General features: G+C 35.2%; 1 protein-coding gene across 6 annotated transcripts in view; it reads right to left on the reverse strand.

The window, feature by feature from the left end:
• Positions 1-10487: 10487 nt before the first annotated feature.
• USP25 (ubiquitin specific peptidase 25) overlaps positions 10488-24992 on the reverse strand; it is a 126804-nt gene continuing 112299 nt past the window's right edge. For all 6 annotated transcript variants that reach the window (XM_045851126.1, XM_045851124.1, XM_045851122.1 and 3 more), the window contains 5 exons: positions 24805-24883; positions 19273-19352; positions 15587-15710; positions 12413-12608; positions 10488-12099 (listed from right to left, as the gene is read on the reverse strand). In XM_045851126.1, coding sequence (XP_045707082.1) covers positions 11927-12099; positions 12413-12608; positions 15587-15710; positions 19273-19352; positions 24805-24883 — 652 coding nt within the window. In that variant the 3' untranslated portion in view covers positions 10488-11926. The remainder of the gene's footprint in view (positions 12100-12412; positions 12609-15586; positions 15711-19272; positions 19353-24804; positions 24884-24992) is intronic.

A 24992-nucleotide genomic window follows, 5' to 3' on the forward strand; every position in this document is an offset into this window, starting at 1 on the left:
AAATCTAGTCATCTCAATATTTTTTTCTTACATATTCCAGCAATTCTATATTTTTTTTATGGGGAGACCAAAAGGAATTCAGTCTTCCTTTTGGCATAGTTGATAAACATGAAATCAGGCTTTCTTGATTTCTGGCCATTTGAGGCTATTTCTCACTTTCTTTCCAGGCTAAAGGGTGCATTGAAACTGTTTCAATATTTTATCCAATATGGTAAGTACTTTGTTAGTGGGGAGTATTGTCTAGCTGCATTGGCAGCCAGGTTGTTGGAAATCTAAGTCCCCATGGAATTTTTGAGGCCATTCCAACATGCCTTCTGTCTCTCTCCACTGAAACCACTCTCATGAAGACAACTGGCTCTTTGTCTTCATTTTACTCAGAAGACGACCACTTCCTACATTTAGAAAAATTCTTCTGTCTTGGACTGAAAGACACCAGCCTTTCCCGCTTCGTTTGATATTTCCATTTCCTTTGCTGGTTTCCCCTCCAACACAGCACCTTTGAACCCTCCTGAAAACTCAGGCTGGGGGCCTCCTCTCTTCTCTCTGCATAATCCTATTACATTTTGTGCATTCCTTTACCTTCATCTCCATCTCAGAGCTGATGATTCTTAATTTTATATCTCTAGGAGGACAATTCTGCTTCACCCTCCACACTTATAACTCCAACTGCAAACATACACATGTAGAAAATTAAACTATACTGAACCACATAAAATTGGAAGCAAGTCCAGGGGTCATGCAGATGTCCCTTCCAATCAGTATCTTCTCTTCCTCCTAGAAGTTACCATTATCTGGACTTACACAAATGGCAATCCTTTTTTAAAAAATTTACCTGATTTTTTCTTGAACATTAAATAAATGGAATTATACTAGATGTACTTTTATCTCACTTCTTTCACTCAGTATTATTTTTATAACATTCGCCCATGTTGATATATGTGGCTGTCATTTGCTCCTTTTTATTGCTGTATAGTATTCCATTATATGAATATCCCCAAATTTAGGTTTACTGTTGATGGATATTTGAGTCGTTTCTAGTTTTTGCTAGTGTAAACAATGCTTCTAAGGGCATTTTTATATGTGCCAACATCGTGATACACATGTACCCAGATATTAGGAAAAGTACTAAGGAATTACTAAGTAAGTGTGCTTATAGCTTTAGATGTCTTAAGATAATGCCAAATGCCATTCCTAAGCAGATGCAATATTTACATACCCATGGTACAATTTGTGTGTTCCTATTGCTGCATACATACCCCACGACAATTTGATAGTGCCAAATGTTTTTTGCCAATCTTGTGGGCATTTGGTGGTAACTCACAGTGGTTTTAATTGCATTTATCTGATTACTAATGAGGTTGAGCACTTTTTCTTGTTTAGCAATCATTTGTATCTATTTTTTGTGAAGCCCCTTTTCAAGTCCATTTTTACATCAGAAGAAAAGTTTGAAGAGTCATAGACCCTCAACCAATTCCAAGACTCAAGTCAGTTTGCAGCTCCAGAGCCACCTGAATGAAGGGAAGATGTAGACCCCTTAAGAAAGTTCCTAATTCTGCGGCAGAAACATCCATACTCTAAGTCATGACCTCCCCTAAAGGGACGTGTGCCCCTTTGCCAAGGTGACTGTGCTTTGGGGAACACAACACAGTCAGGCATTTCCCATATGCTGGACCCTGTATCCAAACTGACACTAATCCCTGGGGATGCAGGAATGCCACTATGGTACGAACACCAGCAAGAGTAGAAATTTATGTAGGTGAGATGATTAGTTTTGGGTTAGGTTCATCTTCACTGTATTCTATTTCCAGCAGCTTTTTATACAGGACGACCTTTGGCCTTCTGGAATAGTCTTGTTTTCGGGCATTTAATTTCCTGGAGGGTTAGACTGCCTGGGCCCCCTGGGCTTTTTCGCAGCACCATAGTGTCCATGTCCTTTTGTACTCATCCATAAATGGGAGCCTCTCCCAGGTTCGCCAGTTGTTCTCACACCTACTTGCAGGAGGTTCCCATCGAATCGGGGTCATCTCACCTATGCCCCGTCTTCATTTGTTTTTATTGCCTTGTCCTCTTACACACCGCAAAGACCTCCTGCAACACTGCCTTGTCTTTTCACCCTCTCCATGGAATCTTCCAATGAACAGAAAGCTTAATTTAATGTGTTCGCATTTATAAAAAATTTCCTTCATGTTGAATTTTTTAAAATTTTAATTATTGTTCAAGTACAATTTTCTGTTTTACTCCCATCTCAGCCCACCCACCCAGCCCTTCCCACCTCCCTCCCATTTCTACCTCCCCCGCTAGTTTTTTTTTGTCCATGTGTCCTTTATACTTGTTCCTGTAAACCCTTCCCCATGTTGAATTCTTTTTCTGTTAAGAAATACATTATTAACTCAAGATCTTCAAGAATACTCCCTTATGCTATCATCTAAAAGATTTATAGACTTCTGTGATTTGGCCATCATGGAATAGCTGGTATCAGAATAACTGTCCTGCCATCAATGCCCGCAAAATTAGGTAAAAATATATGAAACACCTATTTTCAGTGTTTGAACGATGGATAGTGCGAAGTTGCAATACTTGGGGGCATTGAAGCACCCTGGGTAACCTTCCTGGAGACTCTGTCAAACATGGGCAACTGAAAAAGGAAGCTTTCGTGCTGGGTGCAAATTTCCAGGACCATTGAAGGCAGACTGAGGTTCCAAGCTGTTACACTTAGTTTTTATTTTTATTTTTCTAAGAAATTAAATTGCTTCTTTGAAAAATGATTCTTATATATTTCTTAAATAATAAATTTTTAATGATAGTCCAAATTTTAAATGATGTGTTGTGTGGAAGTGTGAGCATGGCCTAATTTTCATAATTATTGAAAAGGGTGAGGACAATTATAAGTAGCACTCCATTTCCTTTCAAACCTTAGGCTTGCGATTTAAGAATGCCAGCTTTCAAAATAAGGACCAAGCAGAAAACTTTGCAATTTTTCACTAAAAATATCAGTTTTGTTAACATACCTGTTATATTGATATTTTGTCATTTTAAAATTAATATATTTTTACAGTTTCAAGTAGCAATAAGATATAACTGGCCCAAACAAAAGCTCCTTTAGGTCCTCAATAATTTTTGAGTGTGAAGAGGTCCTGAGACCAAAAGGTTTGACAGCTCCTGTTCTAGATCAATAATATTCAATTAGAAACATTTTTTCAAGGTGGGAAAAAAGCTCATTCATAAACACCAAAAAAACATTAAAACACATGGAGATACCTAGAATTAAAGGCAGATGAAAATAATTTTTTTTAAAGATTTTTAAAAAGATTTTATTTACTTATTTTTAGAGAGGGAAGGGAGGGAGGAAGAGAGAGAGAGAGAGAGAGAGAAACATCCATGTACAGTTGCTGGGGGCCCTGGCCTGCAACCCAGGCATGTGCCCTGACTGGGAATTGAACCTGCGACACTTTGGTTCACAGCCCGAGCTCAATCCACTGAGCTACGCCAGCCAGGGCCTGAAAATACTTTTTAAATTCTACTAAGGAACAATAAATTCTACTAAGGAATATAAAAAAAAGGCAATATTCTTTTTAGATAAGAAGAGTGAATTCCGTAAAAACTCCATAATTATTCTGCATAACAATCTGTATAAGCCAATGTAATTGAAATAAAAATGTCAGTAGAATTTTTATTTGAATGAAAATTGAGTACTTCTCTGGAAAAAATAGGTATTAAGGGTGTGTTGGGGAGCAACAATTAGATAGGAAAACATATATGTTACATATAAAACATTTTAAATTAATGTTAAAACAATAGTAATTAAATTAGTAATGGTAGTGAATAGACAAAACAAATGGATCTGAATAATGTTTATAATATCAAATATAAAAATTTATTATCTGGTGGAGATAGTAAGACAGTTTAGATCAGTAAAGGAAAAGAATTATTATTTCTACAAGTGGTATTAGACAACTAGATAATCTTGGCAGAAGTTTGTGAATCTTTACCTCACCCCTTAAATTATTTAATATAATTTTCAACTGCATTATAGACTGACATAAAAACAATAAAAAATGTCAGAAGAAAACATGGGTATTTTTATAATCTTGGACAGGGAAAATACTTTCTAAACATGTTATCAAAGGCAGATATTATAAAGCAGGTCAACAGATCTGATTAAAACTTAAAAGTCATAAAGCAATATGATAAACAATAAAATGACAGAAGAAAAAAAATTGCAATGTGTGTAATACAAGATCAGTGATTCCCTAACATAGATAATAGAAAAAGTGAAAAGGGCATAAGAAGGCAGTTATACAATAAATAGAAACAGCCATGACCATTTTGAAGTATATTTTCTTTCACTAAAAATAGAAATAATGCAGTAAGTTTTGGCTGTTACTGAAAAACCTTAAGACTCACAATATTCTATGTTGTTGAACTTGTGAAGCAACACGCTGTCATGCACTAGTGGTGGCAACGTAAACTGGAATCGTTTGGGTAAGAAAGTTTGACAATTTAACTCAATATTTTAAATCTGTATACTCAGTAACTCAGAAACTATACATCTAGAAATTAAGCAGGAAGATGAAAGTAAGAATATAGTCTACGCACAGACATCAGCAGCAGCCCACATTGTATGTTCATGAATAAATTATAGTGCACTTTCCTTATAATCAAATACTGTAGACTAGTAAGACAGGTAGATTGATACATACTTCTTAAAATATGTACTGATTATATTTTTGTTTTATGAACATCAGTTCATGCAGTTGTGTGTGTGGACATGTGCACATATACAGAAAGATGTCCAAAGGCATCAACAAAAAGTGCTGTGTCTACTTCTGGGTAGACAGATGAGTTTGGGTAGATTATTAATTTTGTGTCATTACATACATTTTGTTTTATATACATACTACCTGGCAGACTATTATGTGGCATGTGTGCAAAAAAATGAGTGGATAGGCATGGATTCATATTACATACACATTCTCCACTGCTGATTTTAATAATAAAGCATTAAATAGCATCATAAAAATGTCTCATTTGATAGAAAAGAGCAACAAGATTTCAATCAGAACTCACACATTTACTCACACATTAGGTCCCAGAGACAGTTTACAAATATATTCCTGAATATTTAGTGTTTTAGGGACTAACATCTTGGATAAAAAGGAGCCTCTGAGAGGAACCAGCATGTTGGTTCTTCACCTACTGTCTCTCAGCTCCGACTCAGCTTTCTACCCTCTGTCCAATGGAGCTCTGTGATGCTGGTGTTGGTCCCCTGCAAACTGCCTTTCTTGACCCCGCTGCTGTATCCCATCTAGGTTCTGCCAACAAGTTCTACTAGAGGACAGCTGGTAGGAAACGAGATTTACTTCTTAGTCTTTGCCTGCCAGTCCTACCCGTGTTGATCTAATAGTGTCAGTTGATTCCGGTCTTCAACTACTTTAAGAACTTCTAGAACTATCTTCATTGCATCCCTCTGAAGTAGCAAGAGCAGTTAAGTTAGGTGGTGCACTTCCTCAGACTGAGCAACAACTCACTGGGGACTTGGAGCTCCAAGTTGCTGGTAACCCCAACTTATGTTACCTTTTGTTTCTCCCTAGGAGTGGCTGCATCTGCAGTCAGAATCTCTGGGTTACCTTCTAAAGCCTCTACCACTTCTCCTTGGTTGAAATACCCAGTGCACACTTCCCGGATTGGATACCTGCTGCTGGAGGTGCTATCTGATGAAGTGAAATGGTGCACGACAGGGTCAAGATAGAGACACAAATGCTGCAGGCCAGCTTGCTCAGGTCAGCACTCCGGAGGCTGTGTGTGAATGTTCCCGGGTATCAGCAGAGGAAAACGTTCCTGTTAGTAAGAGGCTGGGCATCTCTGTCCAACAGAACTTTCGGCAATAATGGAAATATTCTAAAATACATTGTCCCATATGATAGCCAGCAGTCACATCGCTACTGGGCATTTGAAGTGTGGCTAGTATGAATAGGTAATTTTATTTGGTTTAAACTCAAACAGCTACATGTGGGCAGTGGCCATCACAATGGACAATGCAGGTCTAAGGTAACTGGAGGGCTGGAGGACCTGCAAGATTTCACCTCTATGAAGCTACCAGATATTTTAAAAGGCACTAGGGGTTACAAAAACAAGAGATACTGTCTTCATCTAAAGAAGTTCAGTCCAGCAATGGAAGACAGACATATACAAACTCTTTGAAAGATAATTCTGTCAACCATGTGGAAAATGGATTGTATGAACAAGCTCAAATAGAAGTCACTAGGGGCCAAATTCAACTGTCCAAGTTTAAAGATAAGACCTCATCGACAGTAGAAATTGAAGGGATGCATGAGCAAGCATTAAAAAATTTGACCTGTTGCCCTGGCTGCATGGCTCAGTTGGTTGGAGCCATGCCCATATATTGAAAGGTATGGGACAAGGCTGGTTCAGTCCCTGGTCAGGGCATATGCCTAGGTTGCAGCTCTAATCCCTGGATGGGACATATACGGGAAGCAACCAATCGATATTTTTCTCTCTCTAAAAATCAATGGAAACATGTCCTCAGGCAAGGATTAAAAGAAAAAAAATACTGACCTGTTGATACTTGGTAATCAATAGGAAATAAAAGTACAATTGAGAATTTCCCACTTTTGGATTATTATATAACCAAGAGAAGAGAATCAGGCTTGGGAAAAAATGATGGATTCAGGTTTGGACTGCAAGTTTGAAGTGCCTGTGAAACATTCCAGTCTCTATGTTGAACAAACAACTGGAAATACATATGGACCTAGATTTCACAGGGAAGGTTTGCTTGGAAACACAGATTTGCCAATCAGCATGTAGGCAGGGCAGGAAGACAAGGTAGCAGACATGCCCGCCCAGGAAAGGCGAACAGATACAAGGGGCCTTGACAGCCATGATATTTAGGGAACAAAGAAAATGACAAGGAGTGCAGGTAGGAATTATAGTAGCTCAGAGAAGCCTGTCTCAGGAAGGAAGGGATTTTAAAAATCAGGAGCAAGAGTAACAAAGTGACAAGTATAAAAAGGGCTGACAATTACCGAACACTGTGTGGCAGAGATTATCTAAGTGTTTTATATATAGAAATCCACTTAATCTTTTAAGAATCCTGTGAGGTGGGTTATTCTGTAATTTTATTTTATAGATGGAGAAACAGGCACGGGAAGGGTGAGCTCAAGGTCCACACGCAGCTCGCTGAACCAAGATCCTGGACCTAGGCACTCCGGTTCTAGAGCCTGCACTCTTAAACCACTCAGCAGAGACAGGTCCAGTCAATTAAAGACAGAAAAGCACATATCAAAATAAGGACACTCTATGGCTGAAGGCCAATCAGTAACCCCTCTGCCTTTTCATGTGATACAGACTAATGTGGAAAGCAAATTTCTCCACCCGAGTGCTTAGCTAGGTTCAATTAGTCTCCCAGGGTAGGGCCATGGATCATGTTGGAGAAACACCAAATGTCCCTACTTTAAAGTCTTTTAAGAACCCACATGATAGGAATGCACATGTTTTTGATGCACAACAAGGGTTAAGAATTCAAGTCTTGAACAACGATAAGAAAAAAGAATACTAGCCTAGCTGTAGATTACTGGAAAAGTGAGAGGATCACTCACTAAAAGGCAAAAACTGATGCTGTACAGGCCTTAGGCTAGTACAAGGCAAAAAATAAATAAATAAAGTGAACTTTTTGAATTAATTTTGTAGAAGAGTAACTGTCCCAAAATAAAGGATGTAATTTAAATTAAGTTTATTTTACATTACACTTTATTTATATTCTCCTCATAACATTAGATTTTCAATAGTCCATCTCCTTACCACAGCCTGGTTAACTAATAATTGCCTGTAAATTTACAGTTACAAAGAAAAGTTGAAGGGGAGGATCCCAGCCAATGTCCCCACTTTTCTTAGTAAAACAAAGAGATCATCCTATTTTTACTGGAGCTGACACTGAACGGGAGGTCAAGAATGGCAGTGAAGGTTCGAAATAGTCATTGAGAAAACCTATGTATGGATGAAATAGGATTTCTGAGATTCTGGTGTATGTGCATGTGTATATTCAATTGTGTACATAGTTCTGTCAATCATGCCTTATTTGATTTTAAGTAGTGTTGTATTATTTATTAGTAATTTATTATAAGTCATCTCTATCAAAGCTAATTAGAAAAAGTACTAGAGGCTAGAAACTACAGGAGGGGCAAAGAGAAAGGAAATGTAAAATAGATGGTGTCTCATTTTTCTAAAAGCAGTAACTCTCCTACCAATCCATCCCCCCTTCTAAAAAAAAACCCACTACTGCTTATGTCTGTTCACTGTATATATAGGGGAACATTACCCAAACGTGGAGCAGTACGTGGCTACGATGGTTAACAGTAGTGCCTCCCAGCTGGGGGTGAGGTGGAGAATGGAAAAGGGATGTGGGGTAGGTAAGAATAAAAACACTAGCGAAGTAGAAACAGATCCATGATATAATGTTGAGTAAAACTAATGAAATAGACACTTGAACAAGGACAAGTCAACATGGACTACTGTATTCATCTGGCAAAGGTTTGATCGAAAAAACACGCTGAACTGATTAGATGAACAATTTGTGAGCAGTGTCTAACGGACATGCTATAACTCTAATATAGTTTTTAGCATAAAGTAAAAGTTAAAGAAAATAATAAAGCAGGTATAAGAACAGAACTATAATCCTGAGGCTAAAGGAGAGGGGCTAACAATCATATTTTTGTTTGTGAAAGGGAGATACATGAACTGGGCCTTCACATACTGTTGTGGACAAAACTGTGTCTCCTAGATGCCTACCAAATTCTCATGTTGAAGCCATCACCCACAGTGTGACTGTCTTTGGAGACAACTTTTAAGGAGGTAAACAGGGTTAAATGAAGTCACCAGGGTGGGCTCTAATCCAGTACTACCAGTATCATTATAAGAAGAGGAGGAGACACCAGGGCTGCTTGTGCGCACAGAGAAGAGGCTGTGTGAGGACCAAGTGAGAGGGCGGTCTGCAGGCCACGGAGAGGCCTCAGGAGAGAACCGGACCTGTCAACGCCTTAATCTGGGACTTCCAGCCTCCAGAACTATGAGAAAACAAATTTGTTTTTTAAGACACTCTATAATATTTTGTTAAGGCAGCCCTAGCAAACTAATACATGTAGTTTGGATAAAGTTATCGTGGGCACAAATGATATTTAATCAGCTTAATTATATATATATATATATAAAATATACATATATGTATGTATTTTTTTTTAATGCTTACACAAGGGTAGCCCTTCTCACTTCTCCCAAGCATCAGAGTGACTCTACTTTTGAAAAGGACTGGAGGACCAAGAGGCAGAAATCAACAATTCTGAATCATAAAACAAAGACACTGACCTGGGGAAATCAGATAAGGGAGAGAAACCACTTTAGTCTCAAATCTAAACCAAGGAAAATAATTTGTAATCACTTCTTTGAAATTACAAGTGAGGAGAATAAGAAAATCTTCCAACAAACAATAGATCATAAGTAAATGGAAATTAAATAGCATCAATGTAAGATGCGGAAAGTGTTCCCATAGTTTTATTTAGTTCTGTGGTTCTCAAACTTTAGTGGACATCTGAATCACCGGAAGGACTTCGTAAAACACAGATCACTTGAAGAGTGTCTGAATCAGCAGTCTGGTGTGGGAGTTGGGAATTTCCAGTTCTGACATGTTCCCAGGTGTTGCTGAAGCTGCTGATCTGAGACTGCATTTTGAGAATCACTGATTCAGGGTATGGTCATTGCAGTATTTTAATGAATCTGAAAAGTATCAGTGGGGTCTCAAAGGTTCACTCATGGCTACAGTTTCTCTAAGCCCTGTGTTTAAAAGTTCCTACAAGTCTTAAGTTCTATTTGAACTTCACTTTCTATTATTTCAAAATACAATTTTTAGGGGGCAGGGAGGGAAGACTATAATAATCAAAATAAGTCACTTAAAGTAAAATATGCCACAGACAGCAGTTTTATGAGGTTCCAAGGTTTAAATTACTGCTTGTAAATTATATTTAGCCCAGTAAATAATATAAGGAAATTTTATTGACCTAAACCTTAAAACTAGATTAAAGCTGATATAAAAACAAGTGGTTTCCCCAGGTCTTGAAAAAGGTTACTTTTGTAATTTCCAGTTCATTACTAGAAATAAATAAACTGCCTTTTAAAGACAAGGTAAATATAATAATAAAACTTACCTTCAGCACAAGAGCCACATACGATTCTCTGATGTGGCCTGTGAAAGGAGTAATTTCCACGTGGAGTGTGAGTGCTTTGTGTCTCAGTTGTCTGCTACACACATCACACAAACCACCCTACCATTATGGCTGAATGTCACCAAATACCGAAGATGATTTACAAAAGCTTTGATGACACACAGAAAGTTCCTAAAGTTTTGACAGAACTTAAAAACCAATGCAGAATATGAATTCTGCTCAAGTAGAGAATATAAAATCTAAACCAAAACACGCTTTGATAGCTATGATATGCAAAATTTATATTTACAGCAGAAATAGTATCAAATTCTTGTCATTAATACCTTAGCAGTACATTGATACCTTTACAAGGAGCATCATATAACAATTTAATAGTTTCTTTTTCCTCCTTTATCCAGGATCTTTCGTGAGAGGCACTTATAAAGAGCACTTTTGGCGACGCTATAACAAACATACACAAAAATGATAGTATATTTTACTATGCTAACAAAGTATTGTTTATAAAGAAATTTTTATAAATTCAAAAATAGGTTGTTGGTAATATGATTACCTTTAAAGCATTGATTTTCATTCACAATATTATTTCATCAATCTTAAACAGAAGTTCCATCTATAAAATGTTCTACAGCTTTTTCCTCTTTGAAAAGGAGGTAAATAATAGCAGGTAAGATACTCATAAATTCTAGGTAAACAATATCAACCTCATTTCACAGCACTGATTAATAGAGAACATTTTCAATGAAAGTGGCATACAATTTACAAAAATAGAATGGTTGTATAATGCAAAACATTGCCCTCCATTGTGAAGAACCTGTGTGTGTGCACACGTGTGTATCATGTGAATATATACATATACATATTTCTTACAAGTTTCACTATTAAATAGCCCTTATTCAAGTATTTTTTTCTGGTACCTCTTGAAATAATCACCTTGCTATGTTATTTGTAAATACATAAGAAAATAAAAGTTTAATCTAAGAAAAGGTTAAAAGTTTCAGTGTGATTGGCTTAGCCACTCACTTTAGTGAAACCCTGATTTGAATTCAAAACAGGTTTAGGTGCCATATTAAGTTTAACAACTTAGTCAAAAATATATATATTTAAGTGTCAAATATTTAGTAAATATCCAATGTGCTAACATTAGAGCAAAATCAAAAGTTTGTATTAATCACCTAATCTTAGTCCCCCAAATTCATGTATATATTATAACTAAAATAATACACTGATATACAATATACCTGCTAACAAACAAATAGGTAGCCATAAATAAAACTTTATTCTTTAATTCCATTTACAAGCTACCAAATATGACGTATCGTACACAGTGCTGAACACTTAAATGGCTGTAGTCATGGAAGGATCCAGACTAAATGAAAGCTGTAGATAAAGATAAAAGCAGGTAATACTGAAACATAAAAGTGGCAAGAACATGGTTTCGCCACAATGAAATCACTCAGATTTGTGATTAGACATGAGTGCTGGTTAAAACACAGTCCGAGCGCCATGCGATTCTCAGGTTTATTGTTTGCAGTCCAGCTAAAATCTTATAGTTATTTTGTATTTTGCAGTCATTAAAATAAAATAAAAAAAAATGTTAAAAATGATAGCAGCAACAAGCAATTCCTGTGACAGGAAGGCAAGGGTTAAAACTAAAAAAAAAGTTTATACAGTGTGTTTAGGGAAGAATGTGCTGTTCATCTTCCATCAGCAGGAGTTCGACTGAGGGACAACATGATTTGGGCAAATCGCTCACACAGTTCGTGCGTGGAATAGGGAGGTATCTTCGGTGGCTCCTGGAAACCTTTAATCTCTGTAGAACAATCAAGCAGTTTTGGCAGGAAATCCGTCAGCTTCTCTTGGAGGCTTGCTGCGAAATACAAACAGAGGTCACTAAGGATAGAGAGCCAGTTAGAAAAAATTATCATCTTCAACAAGCTTTATAAAACTTGAAGTGGCCAGGCGAAGATTCATTTTAAAACAGATAAAACAGTTACCATTTTGAGGGAAGAGATAAAAGATAAATGGCAATGGTAGAATTCATAGCTTAATTTGTAAATAAGAAAAAAGGAATAATGTGAATATTACTGAATATAAAAATGATACAAATGAATATAACAATTAGTTCTAACTGCTTTCAATTCCAAGCAACTCAGATGCCCACTACCATTGTTTAAACTTACATTCCATTTCTTGTCCAAGGTAAGAACACCATCGATTTCTCATATCTTCCACAGCAAGTATATCTTTCTCTTCCATTTCATCCACCAATAACAAGGGCAAAAATGGGACAATAAACTCATTCATAATCATCAGACCATTGTTTACTTCGCAGTCCTCTCCAGATTCAAACAGTTCTGCTGCTTGCTCATTTAATTTCTTAATACAATGAGGAAAAAAAACAACAACAGGTTTGTTTCTTTCTTTAAATGAAATAAAAATACCTGTAACTGTAAATACTGAAGATGACATAATAAATACGTCCACAAGCAGTATTAGAACAAATGGCAATCAAGAAAACCAATCTCAGCCTGTTCTAGCTAGCAGGAAAATCTCTTGGAATAAGCTATGTGTGTTACAACAGAAATAAGGGAAAAAAGAAGTGGGGAAAGGGGAAAATATTGTTGTCATGTTTTTTTTTAAATTTTTTTTTTAGATTTTATTTATTTATTTTTAGAGAGGGAAGGGAGGGAGATAGAGAGAAACATCAATATGCGGTTGCTGGGGGTTATGGCCTGCAACCCAGGTAGGTACCCTGGCTGGGAATCGAACCTGGGACACTTTGGTTCCCAGCCCGCGTTCAATCCACTGAGCTATGCCAGCCAGGGTTGTTGTCATGTTTTTAAACTTCATGTTCAGCTTATAGTGATCATCACTACAGGGGCCAATTTTTATTTATTTTCCAGAGATGAACTTCCCCCAATTCTAAAATTTAATAAGCACTGAAAATAATTTTAAAAATAAAGAAATTCAAACTTCATATTAATTAAAAAAAAAATCCTTCATTGTCTCCATAATTGTCAACTGAATAAGAAGGGCTATATTCCTTAGTACAAAGATAAAATGGTAAACAATTAATTCATTTATCCCTGAAAAAAATTCTTACTGAGTTCATGCCATGTGCTAGAAACTGTTCTAGATGCAGTTTCTACAGATGCAGGTGTACTCAAGTGATCAGTACAGAAAACTTTCATGAGCTTACAATTTGGTATAGGGGCCAGTGGGCTTTTTCTGTAAAGGACAGGAAAGGAAGTATTTTAGGCTTTGAGGGCCATATTGTTTCTGTTGCAATTACTCAACCCTGCCATTGTTCCACAAAGGCAGCCATATATAATATATAAATGAGCATTTTTTATTGTTTATGCTATTACGATCGTCCGGGTTTTGTTTTCTCTCCCTCTGCCCATCTCTACCCAGCCCCAGGCCTCCTTCACTCATTTCCCACAGCAGTGTCTGTGTTCAGGGGTGATACGGGTCATACATAAATATTCTTTGACTAGTCCCTTCACTATCTTTCATCCAGTCCCGCACCCCTTCTAGCAGACATCATCCTGTTCCATGTATCCATACTTCTGTTTCTATTTTATTCTCATCAGTTTACTTCATTCATTAGATTCCATATATATGTGAGATCATGTGGTATTTATCTTTCACTGACTGGCTCATTTCACTTAGCATGATATTCTCCAGATCATTCAGAGCATAGCTGTGTTTTAATAAAACTTTATTTACAAAAAACAAGTGATGGGCTGGAGTGCAGGCCAAATATGCTGACCTCCTAATCTAGAACAGAGAAATTCTTAAGATAAGAAATAGAGGCATAAGAGAAAGCTAAGGAATACGGAAAGAGCTATAATATTTAAGGATTTAGGTTTGAATTCTTATGTTTATAGCATGATAAATACGATTTTTAAAATCAGTTTTAAGCTGAATTTTAAAATATAAAAATTATATTATTTGTATGATTATATCATTCTTGTGCAATTTATCTTTCATTAGGAGAAAGGCTTATGTTAAAAATCTAACAAAGCCACTGACTAATTATCTAATCTTGAGCAAATAAGTAATCTCTGAGCTTCAGTTTTCCTCTTTGAAAAATGATACTATTACCTTCCTTACATAGTGGTTAAGAGGATTAAATAAGGTAAATCTTGAAGTATCTACAATACCATACTTTTTATAATATGCATTCTTTTTTTATTGTTGTTCAGTTACAGTTGTCCTGCCTTCCCCTCATTGTTCTATGCATTCTAAGACATGTCATTATTATTTGAAGATTTAACATTAAGTTTGGCATGATCAGGTTTGTTTTCAGAAAATCCTGGCAGTATTATATACTAGAGGATAGACTGGGAAGTAGCCCTCTTGATTGATGTCAAGAGGGTAAGGACCTCAACTGTGGCAAAAGTACAACAGGCATGAAGACGAGGGTACAGAAAATGCTGAAACAAATGCAAGTCAGGCAGCTTTGACAACTCTACATTTTCCTTTCCACTCATCCAATACAGTGCATTTCTGGTACTAAAAAAAAAAAAAAAGGCTACAAAGATTTTTAACAGTTTATAATAACAACATTTCAGCACAAAGATAGTAAAAAATACTTGAGGAAAAAACTAATGACTAAGTTAAAAAATGCAGTGTGTCCCTATGCACTACAGTGACCACAATGACCTTCTGAGCTAGGCACACCCAATCCACTACTGGTTGTGCAGCTCAGAACGACGCTCGTTATTTTCCTGGGATCATAGTAATTCCTCATGCTCTATGTAGCCTTTCCTTTCCCATGAAAAGGGAGTAGCAGAGTGATGAAATCTAGATATAAACATGTAATCATTCTGATCTCATTTTAAGAACATTTATTGTTTATCATATTAATACTTAGCTTCCATAAAGAAGATGAGATAAAGAACTTAGTCTATTCTCTCATTTTAAGGGACTAGACCGAGATTATAGACATCATTGTGATTCTTAACCCATCAGAGTTTATGGAGTCAATCACTCATCTATTGGTCTGGGTACTTTGCTCAATGTAAGACAAAAAGATGAAGTAAACAAATAAGCCAGTCAGAGAAAGACAGATACCATGATTTCACTCATATGTGGAATCTAATGACCAAACTGAACCAACATGCAAAACAGAGACAGACTCACAGATAGAGAGCAGGTGACAGCTAGTGGGGGGTGGGGGGGGGATGATAGGGGGTAAAGGGATCAAACAAAAAGGAAAAGGGCTCATGGACATGGACAACAGTGTGGTGATTGCTGAGGGGAAAGGGATATAAGAGGACTAAATGGTAATGGGAAAAATACAATAAAGATTAAATTAAAAAAACAAATACTACATGCATTCAACTTACTAGTAAACATTCTCTTCTATAATGTGATATCAACTCTTCATCATGTCCTCTGTATGGGCCTTTGGACAAGAGTTCTTTGTTACTCTGATAAGCACAAATAAGGAACAGCAAGGAATCTATATAACTTGAAAATTATAAGAAATATATAGCATTAGTATTTCATATAAAAGGTCAATTATAATTATAAAACATTTTAAATATTTACATTTTGATTATCTAGAACATTATAATAAAAGCTATAATCTGATGCATTGCAAGCCTGAGAACCATGTTTTAAAAATAGACACATTTGAACCCAGGAGATAGTTATGTCTTAAAAGTGAAATACAAAAATAAAAAAAAAAAACAGAAAAAAACTGAGAGAAAAGGTCGTAATTGATGAAATCAGGTAGTTCCTTTTGTCAGCTTTGGTGTTTATTTTCCTGATGTCTTTCACTTAGATTCAAAATTAAGACTGACATGAAAGTCAATAAACTACTTGTTTAGCATAATGTCATTTTTTTGTGTGAAAGGCATAGTGTTACTTTGTTTTCTGATCACATCATGTGGTTCACTCAGTGACGATTTGGTCACGTTTTTTTCTATGCCACAGGCACAGTTCCAATCACTGAAAAAATTTAAAGATAGAAGAATCTCTAAGGGAGATGGCTGAAGTAAAAAAGGGAAAGAATGCTTTTAAGTCTGGGAAACCTAGTAGGACGCAAAGAAATAAAAGAAAAGGCTGAAAGGGTAGACCTTTGTATAATATTTAATACAAACAGTATTAATTTGTTATAATGATCAAGTCTAGGTATTATGAAGTTCAAACTAGTATTGATAAAGGGAGGAGAGAAAAATGTTTGAGTGTTATATTTGCTTTTAAGCTAATTACCTTTCTCCTAACATACTACAGGAAAAAAATACATACAGATATATATTTCTATAACTGAAATATGAAAGATATTTTAAGGTATCTCCTTTGTGTCAGTTTGTCTAATCATAACTTTCAGAAATATGGAACATCCTAAAATTAAAAATTACAAAGCTCTAAGGTAAACTCTCAATCAGTGTTATTTATTGTTTAATTTCATGTGTTCAGATATAATTCAATTCTATTCTCCAATGGTTAAATGTAGAATTATGAATCTGTATAATTTGTAAACATCAAATTATACATATGAAACTGTCTTGAAAAAATAAGGTATTATATATATATTTCTTAAAAATGACTTCTTCCAGAATTTGTTTTTGAGAAAAAACAAAACTATGAAACTTTATTTTAAAATAATATGGACATATTTTCAGCTAAAGATTTTTTGTTTTATTTATGAAAAAAGGAAGTGACAGTAATATTAAATGTTATTTTATGCCACGAAGTCGAAGTAGTTTGTTGTCACATCTATTTTTTTCTTTTATAGCTGTTAAGTTTCCTGTTACAAAGGTCGCCCCTGAATGACATTCATATCTGGCCTCCTGGACCTGAGTCACTTCTCTGAGAAGAGCCTTGAAACCATGACTTTGTTCCAATTTTCTACTGAGGTGCCAAAATGTTCCGTATTTTATCAACTTTTAAAGTTTTAAAATATTATTTTCAAATGAATCAGAGTAAGAGTCAGCAGTCCATTTACTGTGTTCTTATTTAAGAGAAACTAAGACTGTGTAGCCTGGTGGAGCCTTTTTATCTTCACCCATACGCCTGTAAAATTACAGTTACTGAAAACATGATTTCACTTCGCCACTCACAGAACAGACAAGGACCTGCCAATAAATATTCCATTCTTGGCTTTCGAGTCTTATATTTTTATTAAAAACAAATATGACAGAACCTACTGGCAATATTTTACATGTTGCTAGCTATGGTAACTGCTATAGTTAAAGCAACAAAATTAAAATTTGTTTTTACATCACTCTATAAATATTACTTGTCACCATTACTAACTTTCCAGTCAATCCTGCCAATTTAATTAATATTTGCTATACTGAAATACTGACTATAGAACAAATATTTGAGATAAAGAAATTATAAAATTTCAATATATTTCCAAGTTATATCTTTTTGAAGACCTTTAATGGATGTTAACTAAAAAAAAGTTAATATAAGACACTATGCAGACAGTTATAAAGTGACAGCTTCCCCTTTTTAATTCTGAGTGAGATAATACTTTTTGTGCTTAAATGATTTCATTGCATTATCCAGAAATACAGGGGTCTCTATTTTAATTTTTCTCCTGTAGCTAGTTGTGTGACCATGACAAAGTTATTGCACTAGGGAGCTTCTTTTCTTTTATTTTTAAATAGCATTTTGGTCTTAGACTCTCTATTGAATTGTAACATCATATTAATACTTACATCAGTACAAATCTGAGAAATCCTAATGTGAATTTAAATATTTCTACTAAAGAAATAAAACCTTGATCAAAATAAAAACTTACAAAATAGAGCTATTATCAAAATAGGTTTCTATTTCAACGGCCAATGTGAAGTGAATTATGTTATAAATTATACAATAATTAGGACTTTAATAATTTGCATCCAAGTATTAATATTACTTTTTACTTTTTGTAATAACTTGAACTGTAGGGATAACAGCGTTCTGCACTGTCCAATGCACAGAGCAGTGAGGCCCACAGATCTCCTGCAAGGGAGGAAGTGCTTTGTCCCTCAGCACATGTGCTAGTTACTGCACGGAGATGCTGAACACTCACCATGTGGCTAGTCTGACTGAGAAACTGAATTTTTAGTTTAAAAAAATTTAATTTTCACATATGGCTGGTGGCCACCACATTGGACATTGCAGCTCTAGAAGTAGAGGTCTAAGTTATCATTTAAGAAAAAATAATTTCATTACCTAGTGAGGAAAAGGGAAAGATAGAGGAGGGAGAGGGGAATGGGGAAGAGAAGGAAGAAATTCAATATACATTTTACTTGTTGCAATAGCAATATGGCATTATTTAAAATATAGCACTTTTTAAAACAAATCACTAGTGAAGTTCATGTTAAAAGATATAAATAAAGAAATAGAGAGAGAAATAAGTAAACGCAAACTAGTGAGTAATCTGTAATGGTAAATAAATCAATACCCATCTTTTCTTCTTGGTAACAATTAAAATAATAAGTAACAATATTATAGTTTAAGTAGATATACCTTTAAACCATTTGCAATTTAAATGAAAAAAAAAAAGTGTGCAGTCACAATGCTCAGAAGAGACCAGTTTTCTACAGCTATATATTTTTTACAAGTCATGGAAAGTTCAGGCAGAGACAGACTGGAAAAACTGTCTCTGAACTGAGGTACGGATTCGGCCCAGAGGGAATGTGGAAAGGCAGGTGCCTGTAGGGAGATGCCAGGGAATACAGAGAACTCCACATGCCAGGCTACCAGCACCTCTGATGTCCAGCAAACTTCTAGGCTTCTATCCAATTCTACCTCATCCTAAACTTCAGCTGTAGTATTTCAGAGTTGATACAAAGATACTGGTACCAAGCTCACAGATTTAACTTAAAATAAAAAATACATTGTATGTGGGGTATATAAACTCTTGGTGTTAACAGTGCAATTTTTCTGGAAATCTGAAACTGTTTTAAAATAATACATTTATGAAAAATATATAATGTGAATAAAATCTTTTCTATAGATAAGGTCATATCTGAATAGAATTAAGTATGAAAATTAAGCTCTTTTTTTCAGCTGTGTCCACTTTCCTTACCTTTCTTTCTGAAAATTTTCCAGCCCGTTTATGAGATACATGGTTGTTTCCCTGAATTTCCTATAATCTTGATGCCAGTCCTGTACGTGAAAGAAAATGTGAAAGGTTTACACAGGAAGACATTAAAACCACAATGAAATCTCATCATAAAGCAATATACTGTTCTGATATATTAGTAGAAGCAGAGAGTTCAAAATTAAGATAAACTAGAGCTAAATCAGGGAGGGGAATGTGGGGGAATGGGTGAAGAGGAGAGGGGGTTAAGAAGTACAAACAGGCTGTTACAGCATAGCCATGGGGATGTAAAGTACAGTGTAGGAAATGGAGTAGCCAAACAACTTACACACATGACCCATGGACATGAACAATGTTAAGGGGGTTGCCTGAGGGAGTAGGGGGTTCTGGCTGTAGGCAGGTAAAGGAGAAAAATCAGGACAATGGTAATAGCATAATCAATAAAATATAATTTTAAAAAATCATGAGAAAAAATATAATAAAGGTTAAATTAAAAAAGACTTTGGCCCTGGCTGGTGTGACTCAGTGGATTGAGAGCTGGCCTGCAAACTAAAGGGCCGCTGGTTGGATTCCCAGTGAGGGCATACGTCTCCAGGCAGGCCAGGTCCCCAATGTGGGGGCACGCAAGAGGCAACCACACATTGATGTTTCTCTCCCTCTCTTTCTCCCTCCCTTCTCCTCTCTCTAAAAATAAATAAATATAAATCTTTAAAAAAAAGCAAAAAAGACTAATTTCTGACAAACAGGTTTACTTATTAGTAAAATAATAAACAAAAAGTATTAGACATTGATGAAAAATTAAACAACAAAGATTGCATTACAAGACAACAGGCAGGATAATCAATCTGGTTATCTCTTGCTCTAAAATTCCTCAGTATAAAAAGCATATTATGAAAATACAGGGTAGGGTAAAAGTAGGCTTATAATTGTGAGCACACAAACCAGAGTTTATTCTTGTATTATTATGTATTAATTATTATGTTATTTTCCATACAAATAACTCTAAGTCTACTTTTGCCCCACCTTGTATTATATTTATATGTCTACATCACACTGAATGTAGGAAGTAAATAAAGCTACTCTAATGTGATTCAAAGATTGAAGCCTGTTATTTGATGAAGAATTTAAACTAAAAATAAGTTTGATATTATCATAATGCATTTGTTTAACCATTAATTTTGCCAAATTTGTGCTGAATCTTATTTTATTGTTTTAATTGAACTTACTGGGTTGATATTGTTTTATAAAACCAAACATGTTTCAAGTGTACAACTCAACAGAATGTCAGCCATCAGCACACTGCATCGTGTACTTGTCACTCAAAGCAAAGTCTCTTTCCAACCCCATTTATCCCCCCTTTGTCCACCTTCACCTACCCTCACCCCCTTTCCCTCTGGCTGTCATCACACTGTTGTCTGTAGTCTAGGTGTCATATACATTTTTTTGCTTAATCCCTTCACCTTCTTTTATCAGCCCCCCAACCCCTTCTCCCCTCTCACAGAGCCAGTCTGTTCTATGTATCCATCCTTCCATTTCTATTTTGTTCATTAGATTCCACATATAAGTGAGACCACATAGTATTTGTCTTTCTCTTAATGGTTTATTTCACTTAACATAATAATCTCCAGGTCCATCCATGCTGTCACAAAAGGTAAGATTTCCTTTTTAATGGACACATAGTATTCCATCATGTAAATGTACCACAGCTTCTTTATCCACTCATCTAGTGTTGGACACGGGCTGTTTCCAGATCTTGGCCATTGTTAATAATGCTGCAATGAACATAGGGGTACATATATTCTTTCAAATTAGTGTTTTGGGTTTCTTTGGATATACTCCCAGAAGTGGGATTGGTGGTCAAAAAGCAGTTCAATGTTTAATTTTCTTGATGAAACTCTATACTGATTTCCACACTGGCTGTACTAGTCTGCATTCCCACCACCAGTGCAAAAAGGTTCTCTTTTCTCCACATTCTTGTCAGCACTTGTTGATTTATTGATGATAGCTATTCTGACAGATATGAGGTGATATCTCATTGTGGTTTTAATTTGCATTTCTCTGATGATTAGTGACGTTGAATATTTTTTCATATGTCTGTGGGCCCTCTGTATGTCTTCCTTGGAGAAGTGTCTATTCAGGTCCATTGTCCTTTTTTGAAATTGGATTCACATTTTGGTTTTGAGTTGTGTAAATTCTTTCTACATTTTGGAAATTAACTTCTTATCAGGTCTGTTATTGGCAAGTATGTTCTCCCATTCAGTGAGTTCTCTTTTCATTTTGTTGATGGTTTGCAGCTTTTTAGTTTGATGTAGTTCCATTTGTTTAATTTTTCCTTTGTTTCCTTTGCTCAAGGAGATATACCAGCAAAAATACTGCTACGATAAATGTCTGAAAGTTTACTGCCTACATTTTCTTCTAGGATTTTTATGGTTTCCCAATGCTATTCTTATTAAAATACCAATGGCATATCTCACAGATCTAGAACGAATATTCCAAAAATTTATATGGAACCACAGAAGGCCCCCAAAAGCCTCAGCAATCTTGAGAAAGAAAACAAAGTTAGAGGAAAATCACTACCTGATATCAAACTATACTACCTGGCCATAATTATTAACACAGTGTACACTGGCACAGAACAGGCATATAGATCAATGGAATAAAATAGGGAGCCCAGAAATAAACCCACATCTTTATGGTCAATTAATATTTGACCAAGGAGGTAAGAATATACAATGGGGTAAAGATAGTCTCTTCAACAAATGGTGTTGGTAAAATTGGACAGATACAGGAACAAAAATGAAACTAGACCAACTTACACTATACACAAGAACAAAATCAAAGTGGATTAAAGACAAATTTGATTTTACATGTGGCAGCTGAGCAGTCTATTCATCTGAGTTGCAGTGAAAAGGACAGATGCATTTCACATTTCACTGCCCTATCTCTGAAAAGCCAATTATAGGGTAAGTAATAGGACTAAACAATTCAGAACTGACATCCTATAACTCTAGAAAACAAAAAAAAAAAATTTTTCTTAACTTATTTAACAAAAATTGATTCAAGGAAAACCGTAACTGAAATACAATGTAGGATTAACCTAAAAGCGATACTGATAATAAAAGTATTAAAGCTCTTATATGAACATTATTATAAGCAAATTAAAGTAGGAAACATATAGAGCAGTTACCGACCAATAATATTCTCCCTGAATGTAAGCCACTTTAATTTTTAAGTTTTTGAGGCATTATTTTTATACTATTAGTAGACTTTAATAATGAATAAAGGTAAAATTTGTTTTGCAAATATAAAGCTGGCATTCCTGGGAAAGTATTCAAGTTGCCACTTTATTGTCATTAGAATTGCCTCAGAAGTTATGAGTTAATAAACTTTTTCTGAAAAAGGCTAGATAGTAAAAGTTTTAGGATTTACAGATTACTCAACTCTGAGTACAGTGTGAAAACACACATAAATAAATGGCTGTGTGCCAATAAAACTTTATTTATAAAAAGGGATGGTAAGCTGGATTTGGTTTTCAGGTCAAGGTTTGCGGATCCCTAAGTTAGAGTCAGACAAAGATAGGTGACATACAACAAAATCCAAAAGTATGTTATGTGAATACCTGTAAGATTTAATGGCTCTGCAGTTAGAAAAAAAATAACAAGTTTTTAAAATAAAAATATGCTGAATCCAATCTGATGAAGCAACCCTGCGGAGGAACTGCAGAATCAAATCACAATTAAAAATTAAGTCCCATGTAACCTGAATTCTGGGAACAGGGAAGAGTTAGCAACCAATTCGCTAGCCATCTGTGTCACATATCACGTGTCCATTGACTTGGGGCCATGTTCTAGATCTTCTATTATGCTTTACTGCTCTAATTTTCCTACTCTTAAGCTAATATTCTTATAAACAGAATAGTTATTATGTCTTTATTTCTAGTAAAATAAGCCTTCTTACTTTGTTCTTCTTCAAGAATGTCAGGACTAGACTGAGATCATTGCATTTCTGTAAAATTTCTGATTCAGTCTATCAAGCTCCCTGAAACAACTTGCTAAAGTTTGATAGAAACTGCAGTGAATCAATAAACCATTTAGGGGAATTCTGTCATTTTTATAATACCAAGTTTTCCAAACATGATACATATTATTCATTAAAATAGGTCTTCTTTAATGTCTCCTAAAGTCATGCACATCTTTTGTTAAATTTATTTCCAGGTATTCCTTAGTTCTGGCTGAAATTGTAAATGATGTTATTTTTTAAAACTTATTTTCTGATTATTTGTTACTGGTATAAAAGGATAAAATTGATATTTGACATAGGTTTGAATGTAGCAAAGTTCTCTAATTAGTTTCAATAAGTTTATCTATAGATCTTGTTTGTATTATATTGGTATAAAATTGAAAATAACTTTGTTTCTTCTTTTCCAATCTTTCAATCTTTCACTTTTGGTTAATCTTGTCACCTTACTGCCCTGTTTGAACCTTCAGTACCACCCTGAGTAGAAGTGGTAACAGCAGGAATCCTTGTTTTCTCCTGATCACAAAAGGAGAGCTTTCAGTGTCCGTGGTTCTATATGCTTGTTGTAACTTTTTGGTTTTTGAGGCACTCTTTAGCACAGTAAAGTAGTAACCTTGTATTCCAGGCTAGCTGAGGGTTTTCATTAAAAATGACTGTTTTATGTATCTTTCTGTCATATTATCTGTTGTAATATGGTGAATTACCATAATTGTTTATGGGAATCTAAAATAATTAAGTGGAACCAAACACTAATCAAAGCACGCATGAAAGCAACTGAAAATATACTGAATTTATAAATGGAAAAAGACACTATATAGTTAATTATATGTATCAATAATGTATTATAAACATTACATTTAATAATATACATGTATATGAAACATATTATATATAGTATAAATTTAACTACTTAAAAATATTAAGTATTTGAATTGGTAAATTTAAAAAGATACTAATTTTAAAGTCAAAGTTAAGAGAATTTTGTGCACAAAATTACTGCAAGCCCAATACCAGTACTCGTGGTCTCTCTCTTACACGCACAACAATGTCTAATAAGGATAAATATAGGTGTGGTTCAAGGATTAAAATAAATTTCTCACATCCCATAAATATGTGATGAAACAAAGAAAAAAAAATACAGCATGGCTTTGGTAAAGGATAGCATTTAAGAATGGAAGTTCTAAGCTGAACTAACAAGCAAAATAGAGACAAGGCTCACAGATAGAGAGCAGGCTGACAGCCCCAGGGGGTGGGGGAGGGCTAGGGAGGGGAAGGGATTAAGCAAAAAAAGAAAAAAGGAGAGAGAGAAAGAACTCATGGGGTAAAAAAAGAACACAGGTTCTGTTAACCAAGTTTAACCTGCTAGCTGAGAAAAACCTTGGTAGGTTATTGCACCACCGTGTACGTCATTTTCTCTGGTGCTCAGCTGGGCTAAAATGAAAGGAAGACCAGAGCCACAGAATTCTCCACCTACAGTTCAACCTCTCAAAAGCACATTACCTCATATTCCTCCAAATTTACTTCTTCAGGTTTTATCATTTCAAGTTTGGCTTGAGCAACTTTCATTATGTTGTGACACCTTTAAATGAGAGAAATATATTCCTAAATCAAAAGCAAAATCCATAAAAACTGAAAAATGTATGTTGTACAAGTCAAAACTATCCAACATATGAAAATGAAATTCACTG

The sequence above is a fragment of the Phyllostomus hastatus genome, unplaced genomic scaffold (assembly GCF_019186645.2).
Source record: "Phyllostomus hastatus isolate PE091 unplaced genomic scaffold, TTU_PhHast_1.1 phas_contig_86, whole genome shotgun sequence".
Lineage (NCBI taxonomy): Eukaryota > Metazoa > Chordata > Mammalia > Chiroptera > Phyllostomidae > Phyllostomus > Phyllostomus hastatus.